The sequence below is a fragment of the Somniosus microcephalus genome, chromosome 31, assembly GCF_052327205.1.
Source record: "Somniosus microcephalus isolate GS21.2 chromosome 31, FLI_Smic_1.0, whole genome shotgun sequence".
NCBI classification, from domain to species: domain Eukaryota; kingdom Metazoa; phylum Chordata; class Chondrichthyes; order Squaliformes; family Somniosidae; genus Somniosus; species Somniosus microcephalus.
In genome coordinates, this window is record NC_141017.1 from 25477409 (window position 1) to 25495775 (window position 18367).

The following is an 18367-nucleotide window of genomic DNA, read 5'->3' on the forward strand; positions in this document are numbered from 1 at the left end:
TCCCGTACGTATTCTTTCCCAGCACCTCAAAGCTTCAGGGCAGTACTGAGGCAGCGTTGCAGTGTTGGAACTGCATTATCCTTTAGATTAGGCATTAAACCAAAGCCCCGTCCCCCTGTTTGTGGCGACATTAAAGATTCCCTGACACTATTCTAAGGGCAGGGAGTTTCTCACTGCATCCTGACGACATCCCTCCTTCAACTAACACCAACAAAAACAGATTCATTGCTCACTCATCACCTTGCTATCTGTGGGCACCTTGCTGGCGTGCAAAATGTTATACGGTCTAAAGCAGCAGCCAATGACTCTACTTCAAATTAATGAATTGCACATAAAGCAGTCTGGGGACATTTGTGAGACCAGACACTAAAGAAATGAAAGCTTTTCTTCTTCCTCCAGAGTCTTCTGGCTTTTGGAACCGAACTTTGATATCATCAATTCCTGATTTACCTCATAATATCCTTTAGCTGTGGTGGTGTTCTCTATTGTGGCCCCTTCCCTTCTATAATAAGTAAGAACTGCATTGCTTTGTGCGATATGTGCATCACCAGTACGGCTAAACAGGTATGGCACTAGCATATGCTTGAGGAACAACAGTGGCTGCACTCCACATTGATGTAAGATGTTTCTCACCGGCATGGCACTGTTGGGGTCCTCTCCGCCATGAACTGGACTTTCACTGTATATATCCGCACAGACCCCTGGCGGCTGCTGAAGTTCAAACTCTTGTGGGTAGACGTAGAGCAGATTCCTAAGAGGAACAATGAGAGTGGGTCAGCGCAGACAACACACATTCAAAATACAGCCACAAGCCAGGCTCATAGTGGCTGGCTGTCCTGATGTACTAACTCATTTACTTGTCTACCAAATAAATGGATGAAAGTGGACCTCAGTAATAGAGGTGGGGGGGGGGGGGGGGGGGATTCCCATCTATTGTGACATCTCTTCAGACTGGGATATGTTACCTGTAACAGAAAGTAAAAGTGTTCATTTACCTTCCTTCAGTCTCCTGCATCATACAAAATCATCAAACGAACCTGCATCGGTACAGCATCTTTCACATCCTCAGAATGCCCCAAAGCGCTTCACAGCCGATTAATTACTTCTGAAGTGCAGCCACTGTTGTTTTTTTTAATCTAATATAGCAGCCAATTTGCACACAACAATGTCCCACAAACAGCACCAACCAGTTAATCTGTTTTTGGTGGTGTTGATTGAAGGACACGCAGAGAATTCCCTGCTCTTGTACAAACAGTGCCATGGGATCTTTAATATTCCACTGAACAAGCAGATGGGGCCTTGGTTTCATGTCTCATCCAGAAGACAGCGCCTTCGACAATGCAGTATTGCAGAGCGTGGGCACACAAACTTCTCCTGGGTCTCTGCACTCGGTGGGATTGATGATAGGTTAAAGTTTCAGATGGGACCTATTGCCCGGATAGCTATTGACCTGCTGCATATTTCCAGCATTTCACAGAATCATAGAATGGTTACAGCACAGGAGGCCGTCATTCGGCCCGTCAAGCCCGTGCCAGCTCGCTGCAAGAGCACTTCAGCTAGTCCCACTCCCCCTGCACAGTTTTTTCCTTCAGGTACTTATCCATTTCCCTTTTGAAAGCCACAATTGAATCTGCCTCCACCACCCTTTCAGGCAATGCATTCCAGATCCTAACCACTCGCTGCGTAAAAAAGTTTTCCCTCATGTCGCCTTTGGTTCTTCTACCAATCACCTTAAATCTGTGTCCTCTGGTTCTCTCTATCTACGCCGTCTAGACCCTTCATGATTTTGAACACCTTTATCAAATCTCTTCTCAACCTTCTCTGCTCTAAGAAGAATAACCCCAGCTTCTCCAGTCTATCCACGTAACTGAAGTCCCGCATCCCTGGAACCATTCTTGTAAATCTTTTCTGCATCCTCTCGAAGGCCTTCACATCCTTCCTAAAGAATTGGACACATTGTCTCTTCTTAGAGAGAACTTGCATTTATATAATGCCTCACATCCTCAGGACATCCCAAAGGGCTTCATGGCCAATGAATTGCTTTTGAAGTGTAGTCACTGTTGTCTTAGACAAACATGGCAGCCAATCTGCACACAGGAAGGTCCCATAATGTGAGAAATGATCAGTTAACCTGTGTGTTTGACGGTGGTAATTGAGGGATATCTGTTGGCTAGGACACTGGGTGAACTCCCCTTCTCGCCTTTGAACGGTGCCTTGGCATCTTTCACATTCACGTCAAATGGTAGATGAAGCCTCAGTTTAACGTCTCATACAAAAGACGGCACGGCACCTCCGAGAGTGCAACGCTTCCTCAGTACTACAATTAATTGTCAGCCTAGATTGAGCTCAACCTTGAAGTGTGATTTGAACCCACAGCCTTCTGGCTCAGAGGCCAGAGTGCAACCATTGTGCCAAACTGACACTTGCCGTACTTTTTCCCCCCACCTGCAATGGAAGAGCAAGGCATTCGAGGAAAGCCTAGATTCTCTGTTTGTTCCCTGGCCTTGCTATGAATTTATCCAGATATCACAGCAAGTGAAAACACTCAAGGGGAGAATTTCCCCTCGAGGGCCGTTTGGGGCGCTCAGTGAAAAATGTTTGGAAAGTTAGCGCCAAGCTCCAAGAGGGAAGTGGAGCACTAAATCAAGCAATGTCCCGGGGTGAGGTGCTCAGCAGCGCAACGTGTGGCCACACGTGGCGCTGCCTCTTTACAGGGGCTCTTCCCTGTATTAAAGGGAAGGGCCACACGCTGCGAGCTCTGCAGGTTTCAATGTAGATTTCTAGGCCACCAGGGAGCAGGAATACCGCGCGATCGACCGGTGGCCGAAAATAAATTTTTTAAAATTCGGCATTTTTTTTTGGCCGGCCGCCAACCGCGCCTTCAAGTTGCGCCCCCGAGCGGCTAGCCTCACTGTTTGCAACCCCTGCGGCAGTCGGTAACATCTAACGGTGCTGCTGCGGGGCGCGAGTGCGGATTTTTCTCCCGAGGCGCTACGCCCGGAGGTGACGTCATCATAGTCTCTGGGCGCAGAAGGTCGGGGCGCTACCCGGTAGTGCCGCCACTAAGCTCCTGTGGAATTTCGCAGGAGGCGCGGTTATCGCCTTGGGGGGGGGGGGGGGCGGCGAAAAGCCATTTGTGCCCCGTTAGCGCCTTCCACCGGAGGCACAAACGAGGGGAATTTTGGCCCGTCACTTTCAGAGAGCTAGGACATATCTATGAAAGTTGTCTGAAGCATGGAAGCAAACCGTAACTTGAATAGCAAAGAGAATGAAGAAACCCTCAAAAAAGTAACAGGCATCTCAACGAAAGCAGTCAACAAAGTCTAACTGGCGATCACTTGAATCACTCACATGACACAGTGTCACCTACAATCATGAAGTTTGGCTGTACCTGGCTTCCCCGATCAGAAACCCACAGCAACAAGGGTATTGAATATATGGAATATATTGTAGTGGAGGCGAACGGCGTTGCCAAATCAAGAGGGGTACTGGAGAGAGATGTATTTTTCAGTGAAGGCCATTGTGCGGGATGAGAGATAGAGGAGTGCATGGTATTTATTGAATGTTGGGACTGGCCAGATACACTGCAGTGGTATCTTCAGGTTCTGTACATTCCCATGGCTATAATGCTCTAAGAATTTTGGCAGCACTATAAAGGCCTGTCCCATTCAACATCACACGAATGTTTTGCCGGATCTCTTCCTTTCAGGCACTTGGTTACATCACCTTAATCAGGGTCAGGTCAGGTTCAACTGTCCTTCGCCCAACTATCAATCATTGTCAGTGATTTACTGAAGAGACAGACAACATGGAAAAATAAGGGAACATTTTACTAAGTGGATCACACACACAATACCAACCTAAAACAAGCCCAACATCAACTCCCTTACAGTAAATCCTGATTAAACTAACCATTTCCCTGTCACTTGAGACCATCCTTTTAGCTGCCTCTGCTGCTTCCACCCCCCCCACCCATTTCCCTTATGCACCGAGAGAAACCTCCCCCCAAGCTCCCCCTGCCGTAGTCCTGAATCCACATCATTCTCTCGTTTCTGCCCTCATGTCCTCTCCAAGCTCACCTTGTCCATGAGACCCACCTCCCTTGAACGCATTCCCACTGAACTGCTGACCACCCAACTTCCCTTCCTGGCCCCCATTATAAATGGTTCCCTCTCCTCAGATACTGCCCGGCTCTCTTTCAAAACTGCAGTCATTAACCCCTCAGCAAAAAAAAAAAAACCACCTTCAACCCCTCTGTTCCAGCAAACTTCCACTCAATCTCCAATCTCCCTTTCCTCTTCCAAGCTGCGAACGATAGTCTCCATAACTGTGACTGAGGTGCGTGATCCCTCCTCGACCTCTCTGCTGCTCTGACACAATCAACTCCAGCAATGGCTTCACTTCTTGCCCACGCACCACAGTCCGCCAAGGATCTATCTTTGGTCCTTTCCTCTTCCTTCGACGACACCATCCGAGACGAGGCGTCAGCTTCCACGGTCCGCCGACGACAACCAGCTCTGCCTCGCCACCACCTCTTTTCACCCCTCCACTGCCCGTGTCATTGTACTGCTCCTCTCACATCCAGTCTTGGATGACCTGCAATTTCCTCCCTTGGCCTGTAAATTAACTGACGCTATGCTTTCCCAGTTTTGCAGGTGTAAAATGGGCGCCTTATCATCCAATATGGCAGGTAGCATGCGCGCACAAATTCCACGCCAGAAGTGCGCCATCCAGCGTATCGGTGAACGCCCCAGTATAGGTGTCCAGGGCCCGCTCCTGAAATGAGCATTAGGCCCTCTGCATGCAAATAAGGACCCAACGCCCGCTTGAGACCGCCCCCCCCCTTCCCGAAATCGGGCTGCCCTGATCGCAGCTGGCACCAGCTATTTAATAAGCATCGACCCAAATCTTTTGTCGTTTGGCTACAAACCCCTCTCGTCTTAATGTAGCTGAAGTTAAACTTTAATACAGCACCACGGTTTAAAAACATATTTCTGTTGCATACATGAAGCTGTAAGTTAATTGCCGAAAATGGCAAGGCAATGACTAGTCGTGGCAACAATTAAGGCATAAATTAATCAGAATCTTATTACCAGGAAGAGTAACAGAATAGCGGAGATTGTGTTTTGAGGGTGTAACTCCAACTCATTCTTGGGCCGTGACTGTACACACAGCGGCCAAGATTCAGTTTAGCACATCACGTCATTGTGGAAACCCCACAAGAGTAATGCCCTGGCAGCCACTGATGTCCTCCGTAGAAAATGTGCTCACCAGGCTGGCCATGTTGGCTCCCTGCCCTCTGACCCGCTTCTTGTTTTGACAAGTGGGAGAGTGCTATGATGGACCAGGAGCCACATCCTGAAGTACTGCTTTACCTCGGCTCCGAAAAATGCCTTTATTAACCACTCTCCCTGATTAAACTATGCATAGCAGCTGCAAAGCAACTGCACAGTGTAAATTAACAGCATGGTGTGGCGTGACATTGAAGTGTTTCTTTGTCACAGTCACGACCCAAGAATGAATTCCGCCCTTCAACACATTCTCAGCTCTTCTATTATTCTTCCAGTTCTGACGAAAGGTCATCGATCTGAAACATTGACTCTATTTCTCTCTCCACTGATGCTGCCTGGCCTGCTGAGTTTTTCCAGCGTTTCCTGTTGTTATTTTGGATTTCCAGCATCCGCAGTATTTTGCTATTCTATTATTCTTCCTGTTAGGAAGATTCTATCTGAATTATGCCGTTAGTGTTGTCACTACCAGTTATTGCCTTGATGTTTTAAGCTATTAATTTGCATGGATATACTTGCCTTAGAGGTGGTGCAACAAAGGTTCAGTCGATTGATTCCTGGGATGAGAGGGCTGTCCTAATGCGGAGAGATTGAGTAGATTGGGCCGATACTCTCTGGAGTTTAGAAGAATGAGAGGTGAACTCATTGAAACATACAAGATTCTGAGGGGGATTGACAGGGTAGATGCCGAGAGGTTGGGCTAGATTTTCAGTGTGCCGTGAGGCGGGCTTTCAGGCGTGCGGGGGGGGCAAAAATCCCAAATCTGGGGGTCCCGACACCATCCCGCCCAAAACCCGCCTCCACGTAAGTTTCAGAGGAGGCGGGTACCCGCCCCGCACTGGGACCCGCCGACCCGAGGCGGGAAGGGATTAGTGCCAATTAAGTGCCTGTTAACAGGTAGTTAACAGGCAGTTTTTAGCCTAATCCCTATTTTGAGGGGTGTCGTGTGGGATTCCCGACGGCTCCAAACCACGCCAGGTTAGAGCAGGCGGGCCGTCGGGTTGAAGGACTTGGAGGGGTCGCGATGTCGGTGTTCAGGTGAGTGATGGGTGCATGAGTGCAAAGGTAAGTGTGTCTAAAGTGTGTAAAGAAGTTTAAATTACTTGTACTTACCTTAACAGCCTTTCTAGGCGTCGGGAGTCCATCACTCAGCCGGAACTGAAAGCTGAACGGCTGCGATCTGTCAAAAGTGACAGCCTTCCGCTGTCAGTGCCGGTGACAGTTCTAACTGAGTCTGCGTAGAAGGACTCAGGTTAGAAGTCAGTCTGACAGTGTTTGACAGCTTCAAACAGCTGTGAAACACTGATATTTCATCTGTCAAAAACTCTTTGACAGATGAAATTTCAGTCTGTGACGTCACCTGTTGCCGGGTGGCCCTTATTTGGCCTGCTGAGCCCGCTGGGCGGGCTCAACAAGGTTAATCAAGGGAAAATCGCGTCGACTGGCCGGACGTCGATGGAGGCGGGACTAAAACCCGAAAGTTGTAGTCCCGCCTCCTTCCCGACAGCTTAAGGAAAATCCAGCCCGTTGTTTCCCCTGGCTGGAGTGTCCAGAACTAGGGGGGCATAGTCTCAGGATAAGAGGTCGGCCATTTAGGACTGAGATGAGGAGAAATTTCTTCACTCAGAGGGTTGTGAATCTTTGGAATTCTCTACCCCAGAGAGCTGTGGATCCTCAGTCATTGAGTATATTCAAGGCTGAGGTAGATAGATGTTGGACTCTAAGGTAATCAAAGGATATGGGGATATGGCAGGAAAGTGTTGAAGATCAGCCATGATCTTACTGCATGGCGGAGCAGGCTCGAGGGGCTGTATGGCCTACTCCTGCTCCTATTTCTTATGTTTCATATATGTAACAGGATATTTTTTTAAACTGTGGTGCTACATTAAAATTTCATTTCAGCTATATTAAGACAAGAGGAGTTTCTAGTCAAGTGACAAAAATTTTGGGTCTACACTTTTTAAATAGAAAATTTTAGTCCAGTTCTGACGAAAGGTCATCGACCTGAAACGTTAACTCTGTTTCTCTCTCCACGGATGCTGCCTGACCTGCTGAGTATTTCCAGAATTTTCTGTTTTTATTTCAGATTTTCAGCATCCGCAGTATTTTGCTTTTGACATTAAATAGATGCTACTGGCACCCTGGGAGTAGACATATTCTGTGTTTCTAAGTATACATATTATGGGCAGCTTTGTTCGATTTTGAAAGATATATTTTTGATTCCCTTCATTCCTAATTGAACTGCAAAGGATACTAGCGGGATATTTCAGGAGCCACGCTATGGGAGTGGTCTTTAGCACTAAGCATAAGAGAAGGATCCGAGTAAAAGCCTCAAAACATAACACGGAGAAAAGGAAAAAAATGTGGGTACACAGACAACTCCATGGGGATAAGTATAACCAGAAATAATCATGAACAAACTTTTTAAAAGTTTCTTAAAAATTGTAATTTTTATCAAAATGGAGAAATTTGACACTCCACAAAATTAAAATTAGTTTTTCAGGGTCTTAACATTTTTAAGAAACTTTTTAAAAAGTTTGTTCATGATTATTTCAGGTTATACTTATCCCCATGGAGTTTTCTGTGTACCCACATTTTCTTCCTTTTCTCCGTGTTATGTTTTGAGGCTTTTACTCGGATCCTTCTCTCATGCTTAGTGCTAAAGACCACTCCCATAGTGTGGCTCCTGAAATATCCCGCTAGTATCCTTTGCAGTTCGATCAGGAATGAAGGGAATCAAAAATATATCTTTCAAAGTCGAACAAAGCTGCCCATAATATGTATACTTAGAAACACAGAATATGTCTACTCCCAGGGTGCCCTAACATTTGTTTAGCCGTCAATACCCTGTTAAAACCCCAGTTACACTTAATCCAACAAGGCCTAACATTTAATGGGGAATTTAACAGCGATATGACCGCAGAAAAGCCCATGTTTTCATCAGTTTCACTGATTGCCAGCTATGGGGAGTGGGGTGGGGCCACAGCGCAGCCAGTGTCAGAGCAGTGAATGACTGACCTCACCTTCAAGATTTCCATGTTTGGATGTGCATGTACATCCTGAAGTTGCGATCAGTTTCAAAGAGGTAAGGTGATAGTTCGCCTTTATTACCCACCGGGCCAAAAACTTCCACCACACAACCACTAATATCACACAGCTCAATCCTAAATCCCCTGCATTATGTTATGGAGGAACCTGCAAACATAGCTATCAAATTAGTCTCTTAAAATGTAAAATCCTAGGGACTTTCTGGTAGTACTGACCCCTTCGGTTTACATTTTTCTTTGAGAAAATGTTCCATAACGAATAAGGATTAAATGTATGAGAGGATGCTCCCTTTAACACAAGCATGCACAGTATATTAGTGCCCATCTAGTGAAATATATCTTATCTCCATTGGGGTTAACTGCACTCAAACAGCCTTTTCACTCTAGTTAATGCCCAATACCTCCCATCAATTATCCTGGGGTTACTTTGGTGTTTTACTGCTGCACCGTTGCAGCAGAACTTTCCGCCACTTTCAGACTATAACAGCTTTCGGTGAATGCTCAGAAACAGCTGCCAGTGCTCATGGTGCCTGAAGGGCTCCGGTACGACACGTACTGTACTCAAAACAAACAACACCTCCAGGCACCACATTGACCTACATTTACACATCTCTGGAGAAGGTCCATTAAAAAACACACACGAAACAGATGCACTTCATTAGAGATGACTGGAGTGCGTGTCCACGCACATTTATAAATATACCTAAGATTTTTGGTGGAACAGTAAGCAACCAGAATTGAGATGTTAAACTTGCTGCTCGTTCTCGTATTTCTGTTCTTATACTTTTGATGAAGTTTTGTGATACCATCTGCAGACTGTGGGATTTGTCACATTCCTGACTAACTTCCCTAACCCGTGGAAATGTGCTGGTATTTTACAGCGTTCTCAAAAGCAGTCACAGCATATCCTGTTGTTCTCTCACTGTATTTTAAACCTAAAATAAATAAATCAAATCAACAGTTGCTGGTGATACTTTTCTTAAACCGTGTTTTCAGATCAATGGGCCAAATGTTGCTAGAAAAACAACGGCATGTTAGCAACGCACGGCGTTATTAATGTGCAAATTGGCCAGCACGTTCGGGGGATTGATAGGCCGTAAGTTGCGAATCTCCAGAATCTGCTGGTTGATTTACGCCACTCCGCCGTTTGCTTTGCATAAACAACATCTTGCCCTTTGCCTCCCCGTTATTTTTAAGAAGATTTGCACATTAATTGCCCATTAAACTCAACGCAGAAAATTATGTCTGGTAATGAACAGCGCAAGTACCCTTTTAACGACGTGATAATTGTTAATGCAACGCCAATCAAGCTCTCTGGCCCAGAAAGGGGAACCATTCAAACGGTTGGTCCCGTTGTTCACAGAGGTCTCAGAGGCCCCGTTGTCCTCGCTGCGCCGCTATCCGCTCGCGCTACCAACAAATTATGGAGCAAAAGTCTTTTGAGCTGAAGGGTGGGGGAAAAAAAGTCTAACTAACGGGGCACGGCAAGATCCGGCCCATTAGCTTTCTAATTTCTCTCTGGGCACAGTGAAAATTCCGCAGGACTGAAGTCTGGCGCCTACACTGCGAGATTCAGTGCCTTCAGAAAACATCAGTTTGTGATGTACAAAACTGAAATGTTGCAGTGTCAATTTTCTGCCACTAGAGAGCCCTCTCTGCCAAACTCTGAGGACCTCTGGCGGCCGAATGCCAGTAGCACCTTTTTTACAATAGCACAATGATCTGTATAAAAAGCAGCTCAGCATTACGATGTGGTCGCAATACACCTCAAAAATGTTTTTTTTTTAAACCAGATGCAGCTCCACAGAGATCGCTACCTGCCTGTCAGTTTGTGTTCAGTGGTGGCACTGAGTCAGAAGGTCATGGGTTCAAGACCCACTCCAGGACTTGAGCAGATAATCCAGGCGGGCACTCCAGCTCAATACCGAAAATAAATTTAAAAAAGAAAAGACTTGCATTTATATAGCGCCTTTCACGACCTCACGTCCCAAACCACTTTACAGCCAATGAAGTACTTTTTTTTTTGAAGTGTAGTCACTGTTGTAATGTGGGAAACGCAGCAGCCAATTTGCCTACAGCGAGCTCCCACAAACAGCAACGTGATAGCGACCAGATAATCTGGGGTTTTTTTTTTTTTTTAAGTGATGTTGATTAAGGGATAAATATTGGCCAGGACACTGGGGAGAACTCCCTGCTCTTCTTCAAAATAGTGGCCCTGGGATCTTTTACATCCATCTGAGAGGGGGCAGACGGGGCCTCGGTTTAACGACTCGGCCGAAAAACTGAGGGAGTGCTGGACTGTCAAGAGGCGCTGTCTTCCAGATGCGATGTTAAACCCAGGCCCTGACTGCCCTCGCAGGTGGTCGTGAAAGATACTCGGTGCCCTGGCTCACATTTATCCCTCACGCGACATCAGATTATCTATCTCGCTGCTGTTTGTGGCACCTTGCTGTGCACAAATTGCCGCATTTCCCTATTTTACAAGTGTCTACAATTCAAAAAGAAAATACTTCATTGACTGTGAAGTGCTTTTTTTTTAAAAAGAGAAAGGAAAATAAAAGGAAGAAGTTGCATTTAATATCACACTTCTCACATCCTCAACTGTCCTAAAGCACTTCCTAGCCAATGACCTACCTATGACGTGTGGTCACTGTTCTAACATAAGAAGATAAGAAATAGGAGCAGGAATAGGCCACTCGGCCCCTTGAGCCTGCTCCGCCATTCAATAAGATCAGGGCTGATTTTGGGCTCAAACCCACTTCCCCGCCCGCTCCCCATAACCCTTCACTCCCTTATCTTGCAAAAATCTGTCTATCTCCACCTTAAATGTATTTAATGACCCAGCCTCCACAGCTCTCTGGGGAAGGGAATTCCACAGATTTACAACCCTCAGAGAAGAAATTCCTCCTCATCTCAGTTCTAAAAGGGCGACCCCTTTATTCTGAAACTGTGCCCCCGAGTTCCAGATTTCCCCACGAGGGGAAACATCCTCTCTGCATCTACCCTGTCGAGCCCCCTCAGTATCTTATATGTTTCAATAAGATCACCTCTCATTCTTCTAAATTCCAATGTGTATAGGCCCAACCTGCTCAACCTTTCCTCATAAGTCAACCCCCTCATCTCTGGAATTAACCTAGTGAATCATCTCTGAACTGCCTCCAATGTAAGTATATCCTCCCTTAAATAAGGAGACCAAAACTGTACGCAGTACTCCAGGTGTGGTCTCACCAATACCCTGTACAGTTGTAGCAGGACTTCCCTGCTTTTATACTCCAACCCCTTTGCAATAAAGGCCAACATTCCATTTGTCTTTTTGATTACTTGCTGTACCTGAATGCTAACTTTTTGTGTTTCATGCACGAGGACCTCCAGGTCCCTCTGAACTGTAGCACTTTGTAATCTCTCTCCATTTAAATAATAATTTGCTTTTTTATTTTTCCTGCCCAAGTGGATAACCTCGCACTTTCCCACTTTATACTCCATCTACCAAATGTTTGCCCACTCACTTAGCCTCTCTATATCCCTTTGAAGATTCTTTGAGCCCTCTGCACAACTTGCTTTCCCACCCATCTTTGTAAGTGTAGGGAGTGTTCTAGTGTAGGGAAGCGCAATGGTCCATTTGTGTTCAGCAAGGTCCCACAAACTTTGGGGCGTCCCAAGGATGTGAAAGGCGCTATATAAATGCAACATCGATGGAGGCTGACGAAAGAAAACTACTAGGCACTTGGTCTAAGCGTTAAACAAAGCTTTAATCAACTGTTTTACAACATGGAGGTCTAGTTGTGTCCTTCACCAGTTCCTGTTAAGAATGTCCTGCGCAAGCTGGGCCCGGGCCCGAGTAGTTATACTCTCCCTGGACAGCACCACCCGCAGGCCGCTCAGTATTATTTCATAAGTCTTTCTTTCATGAATGACTGATTCATGTCAGAGGCCACTGCCAATGAACAACAGAGGTGGAAAAGATTCTTCCCCCTCCGCCCTCTTCCTTGCAATGGTGTTAGCACAGTTGTAGTGTAAATGTGATCAAGGCTGATGGTTACCTGTACGTAGTGTATGGTACATAGACCTCCCTCGCTGGGAACTCCAGGATCTCTTTGGTTGGGCGGACTCGAGGATCTGGGTACGGTTTGATGTGGAGTAGCTCAGGGGAGAGGCAGTAGTGTGGACTTTCAGGAGCAGGAGATATATCGATCTTTAATTGAGCTACAAACAGAGAAGGAATACTTTTAAGATATACGGGTAAACCAAAGTAATACAGGAAATGAAAAATGACGCCCCCTCTCCCTGCGTTGAGGTTGCCACTAGCGATGAGAAAGTGTAGTTAATTGCCAGACTAGCTCAGTACCAACCTCGTGCCATTTAAAAACGCCATTAGCGTTGGCCTGGTGATGCCTCAGGGTGGTTGGATATGAACCTGGCATTCCCGCACAGCAAATTCCCAATCCCAGCCAAACATGTTAGGGATTGAGGAAAAATCAGAAGGCGTAACCAGCAGCCACTGTTATACCTTACTACATGGTAGTCTGTTAGATTGACAAGAGGTGTGGAAACTGGTTTTAACAGGGAGTAAGGGATAGGATGGAGCACTCTTGGCTAGCGTGCTAGATGGACCACTTGGCTGCCCATTCACTTACTCACAACCTGTAACCAGCAGCAACCTCCTGTTGCTAACCCTCAGTCTCTATGCAGTGCCAGATTCAGAATGCACTGATGCGTTAAGTGTCCAAGAGAGGTTATATCTTGGAGATTTACCAATGAAGTTACGCGCAATTTCCAGGCTCAACCCGACTTATTCCCACGAGGAGTGAGAGGACTTTCCAACACAAGTTTTATGCTGAATCTCTTCCAAAAAATGGACTGTTATTTGGTACCATCGTAAATTTGCATCTAAATTTTAGCCAGTTTCACCAAGGCTGAACATTCGGGGCTCGACATGCCACCTATCGAGTGTGAATAGGTAGAAAACCGAACCCACGACTTCCAGTATGAACATATTCAAATCAATACTGGTCACTGCCAGGTCTGGCAACAGTTAAATAATGCTAGCTTCCACAAAAGTAGCCATGGGCGCATTTTCCCATTTCCTCATTGCGCAAAGCCATTGCAGTCACTTGCTGCAGCCCAACACTCGCTCTGCACCTTCGACCCTTCGGGATGGGGCAAGTTACCCGTCACTGGCCGCAGTCTCCGCAGAACAGATGAGGGCCTCCTCATGTCTGCCAGGAACTTGTACAAGTCTTCATCGCTTAAACGATCGCCTTCCTGGTGAAACACAAGGACAGTGGTACGGCATCAAGGCCTCAGCTTGAGAGCGGTTTTCAACACTTCACCGTTAGAACGGGGGAAAAAAGAAATCAAGTTCTACTGGACTCCATACAGATTGAACACAACAAGGAAATACTGACCCAACAGCACACACCGATCACTAATCATACACCACCGGGCACTATCAGCTCCACCAGCTACAGTCACACAGACAATGGTATGATGTTAATGGCCATTTTCTTCTTCTTCTTAGGCAGTCCCTCGGAACTGAAAAATGAGTTCTCAGGTGACTGATGAGTCCGATGCGGGACCTACAGTCTCTGTCACAGGTGGGGCAGATGGTGGTTGAAGGGGCGGGCGGGTGGGGTGCTTGGGTTGATGTGCGCTCCTTGCGCTTGGCTTCCGCTTGCTCCCGGCGAAGAGGCTCAAGGTGTCACTATGGGGGCAGGCGGGGGGTGCGACATTGTGGTTTTGCACTTTACTGTGATTGTGTAGCTGAATTACTTTTTTAGCCTAATTCTCTGACACAAGCATCGCTTAATTTAACATGTCTTTCCAACGAGATCTTAGAGAGAAACCAACACTGGCAGTGAGCTGCTTTTATTAGTTAACAGTGGGTGTGTTTGCGTTTTGGGGGGGGGGGGGGGGGCAGTGGAAGGGAAGGGGTGGCCCAGCATTTTCCCCTTCAATACACTCCACCATACCGTTATTGATGCAACTAAGAACTGGCACGTACAGCTAACATTGCAGGCAATTGTAAGAAACAACAGCTGGGATTCGGACTCGAGTCCCTTCTGATGCTCCACAGGTGCGTGCAACTCCTCCCGAGTCAACCCAACACAGCAAAACTTACACCAAACTCTATTCTAGATGGCTCCTGAGCTATGAGGAAAGATCAGAGAAGTTTGGACTTCACAATCTGCAAAGGAGGAGGCTAAAAGAGATGAAGGGGAACCTTAATAAAGTACGCGACACATTATGGGCACTCGAGTGGCCAAATGGTGCTGCACCATTCTATGATTCTATTAAATGGTACTAGCAGATCTCCCATGACATTGCACAGAGAGAGACTGGAATCTCAAGCGATGGTCTTTAGCTGCTAAATAACAACAGAAAATGCTGGAAAAACTCAGCAGGCCAGGCAACATCCGTGGAGAGAGAAACAAGAGTCAACGTTTCAGGTCGAAACCCTTCGTCAGGACTGAAAAAACACAGGAAATGAAAGGGAACGTGGACAGACCGGAAATGTTTCATTTCCTGTGTTTTCAGTCCTGACGAAGGGTTTTGACCTGAAACGTTAACTCTGTTTCTCTCTCCACGGATGCTGCCTGCCTGGCCTGCTGAGTTTTTCCAGCATTTTCTGTTGTTATTTCGGATTTCCAGCATCCGCAGTATTTTGCTATCATCTTTAGCAGCTAACCTGGCCCGGTCCTTTAAGGTCCATGTACTCCCTGCAGAAAGATGGTCCAAGTACAGTGATGAAGCTACCTGCAGTTACTTGTTGCTTGGGTCATTCAGAGGGCAACTTGGGAAGGTCTGGCTACAGGTCAGTACTGTAACTGGCTTTTTATTTTAAAAAGATAGTTTTGTGCGGCCTTCAATGAGCCAAATTTGCTTGCCTCCAATGTTTCTTTTGGCCTGATGTTTTTCCTTTATCTTTATTATTTACCTGTTTGAAGAAGTTTGTGACAGTCAGGGTAGCTGGCCGAAAGTTGGTGTAGTTGCAGGCATCGTCCCCGATGCTCATCCGCTCCAACGTCTTTTTCTTCCGGTCTGTCCACGTTCCCTTTCGCTCTAGAAAGCAGCAGTAATAAAAGGGTTCAGCAGCCGTTTCCCTTCGCTATAAACCTACTGCCAGCCAGTGTTAAATTACAGTTTAACAAAGGAGGAGGCCGCATGGTTTGTGCCAGTGCTCGCTCTTTAACTGGAGTTTTCTAACCCTATTATACTGCCCTTTCCTACCCCCCCAATCATCCTTTTCAAATATCTATTCAATTCCTTTTTTAAATAATGTTACAATCCCTGCTTTAGTGGTCACATAGTAAAGCATTTCCAGTTCTGTGTAAGAAGGTTCTGAGCCGGTCCAACATCGTAAAATAACTTAGCTGGCTTGGATTTTCCAGTTGGAAAAAAGCTGCAACATCAGCTTAGTAACAACGTACTGTAAGGTTACATGGTTAGAGTGGGTATTCCAAACCAGTACACACCCAGCTACCTGACTTAGGAGCGCATTAGGCAAGCAAAACATGCACATCATTAGAACCACTCGGTCTCTGTTCGTCAGAGATCAGATCTTGAACAGGTTCAGCAAGAAACTAAGAAGAGAGATTAATGTACACCCAGAAAATCCTTGTATTGAAATCCCTCCAGGGCCTCGCACCTTCCTCTAGCCTGAAAACACTCTGCGTTCCTCCAATTCTGGTCCCCCGTGCATTCTCAAATGCCCCACTATTGGCGGCCGTGCCTTCAGCTGTCTAAGCTCTGGAATTCCCTCCTAAACCTCTCCGCCTCTCTACCTCGCCTCCTTTAAGATGCTCCTTAAAACCATCGACGTCAGCTCTTCCCATCTTTGTGAAGCCGAATTCACCAAGCACTGGATTGTTCACCCGCCAACAGGGAACGTGAGCTGGGATTAGACGGTCGTGAGACGGGTTAGTCTTACCCGACTGATGACGTGTTGTTGCAATCGGATTCCTGCTCAGTACAAGAGGAACCGCAGGTTCAGACTTGCCCACCTGGCCGAATATCGCCTTCTGCGGCTCGCTGTCAAGTTTTGTCAGAAAACGCTCGTGTGGAGCCCCCTTGGGACGTTTTACTACGTTGAAGGCGCTATATCAATGCAAGATGTTGTTGCTGGAAAGATTGATCCTAAACTGCATGCTGATACTGATAGCCACTTTCCAATAGGCACGTGACTGGCATCAAACAAGTTGCATTTAATAGATCCGACTACAAAAAGGGATCAGCTTGAGGAGGGCAGAACTGAGCCACAGGCAGTATCTCACCGCTTTCCGAGTCCGAGGAATCGCGCTCCAGGCTCCCGGCGCTGCTCACAATGTTCATCAGGTGGATGGCAGTCCAGGCAAAGGGCATTCGGAATTTGCCCAACTTGTTGCAGAACTGCTCTGCCTGATTCTTCAACTTCTCCACCTTCTCCTTGTGCTGGGCAGTCGACACAAACAAGGGAAAAGTACATTCAACAGCCAGCTCCAGATAAGCACGTCGAGAGTGGGAAAGGCAAGAGCACGAGAGGGAGAGAGAGAGACAGATATACACAGATAGATTAAGAAAAAAAAGGAGAGAGCATGCAAAAGTGGCAGAGAGCTATAAGGAGAGCAAAGAACTGTATTTTATAAAGCACCATTCTCTTAGAAATATCTCACTTGTGAAGTAGTGACGTGTTATGAAGGTAAATGCAGCAGCCATTATGTGCACAGCAAAATCCCACAAACAGGAATGAGATGAATGTCCAATTAATCTGCAGTGGGTCGTGTTGGTTGAGGGAGGAATGTTGGCCAGGACACTGGGAGAACTCCCTGCTCTTCCCTGAATTGTGCCACGGGATCTTTCATGTCCTCTGACACCTCTGACAATGCAGCACTCCGTCAGTACCACACTGGACTGGGCCGTGGACCCACCAGCTCCCGACTCAGAGGCGAATGCTACAAACTGAGCCAAACTGACACATGCGAGAAAGAGGGCCTTGAAGCAACAGTGTGATGCTGTAAATGTATATTAGATCAAGGTGAGCATTTAGCAACTCCGCACATAAGTACACCAAGTATTACAGAGGCATCATGCAGCAATAGAACACGGGATTATGCTGCGATTCGCCACCAGCTGAGGTCCCATTCTCGGCCTCACGACTCAACAAAAGCCATTATATCATTACCAATATACTGAGATAACATTCATTTTCACTGGGAAATTTACAGCAGCAGATAAATGACACTAAGAGCGACTGGTGGCGTGTACTCTGCTCACCTTGGTGGAATCAGACTCCTTCAAAACCATGTAGGGTTCAGCGCACTCCCCAATGTCACCCTGTTGCAGAACCTTTTCAAGCTGCATTGGGAAGAAGCACAAAGGTGAGGACTATTCCAAATTAAATACACCAAGAAAGATCAGCAGCTTCAAAGGGGGAGTGGAACCTCAGTCAAGGTCAATCCAACAAGTTTAAATCTACATCTCAAAAGGGAATATGAAAAAATAACGACAGATTATTTCACAGGGAAGTTCAGTCCTTACCTTAATTACCAGGAATATGTCAGTGGAAGGATACGTAATAGAGAAGATGGTAGACCTGGCCAATGTCGATATAGCAGCATGGGGAATGTGAGGGCGGAGCAGGCCCTTCATTTGGTCAGAATTCAAATCGAAGTAGAAGTTTTCAGAAATCTACAGTGAACGGCAGAAAAACCGTCGTTAGTTTAATCAAAAGGGTTTGAGCAGCTACATCCCAATCACTGGCTGACATCAGCTAGGGGCTGCACTGGACAATAAGCAAACTGCTCAATGTACAATCCACACTGGGATACCGGGTACAATACTGCGAAACACCCGATCGAACCTGGCTAGCACGCCTCTCGTAATGACAACTACACCACATTCATTCCTCTGGGAATCTGACTTTAAGTGACCTGGTTACAAGTTTCAATTCCCACACTTGGGTGGATGTTGGCATCTGCCAGGCTTGCCTACAATAAGCTTCGGCAGTAGCTGGCTGGCCCAGTCAGTCAGTCAGGGCTCCCCACATGGGAGCAGCAG

General features: G+C 46.6%; 1 protein-coding gene across 1 annotated transcript in view; it reads right to left on the reverse strand.

The window, feature by feature from the left end:
* The window catches only part of LOC147097659 (dedicator of cytokinesis protein 7-like), a 169192-nt gene that overhangs the window by 88638 nt on the left and 62187 nt on the right, over window positions 1-18367 (reverse strand). The window contains 9 exon segments of the mRNA XM_085971655.1: window positions 634-662; window positions 665-725; window positions 727-751; window positions 12376-12538; window positions 13504-13597; window positions 15270-15394; window positions 16606-16762; window positions 17585-17665; window positions 17849-17998. Coding sequence (XP_085827781.1) covers window positions 634-662; window positions 665-725; window positions 727-751; window positions 12376-12538; window positions 13504-13597; window positions 15270-15394; window positions 16606-16762; window positions 17585-17665; window positions 17849-17998 — 885 coding nt within the window.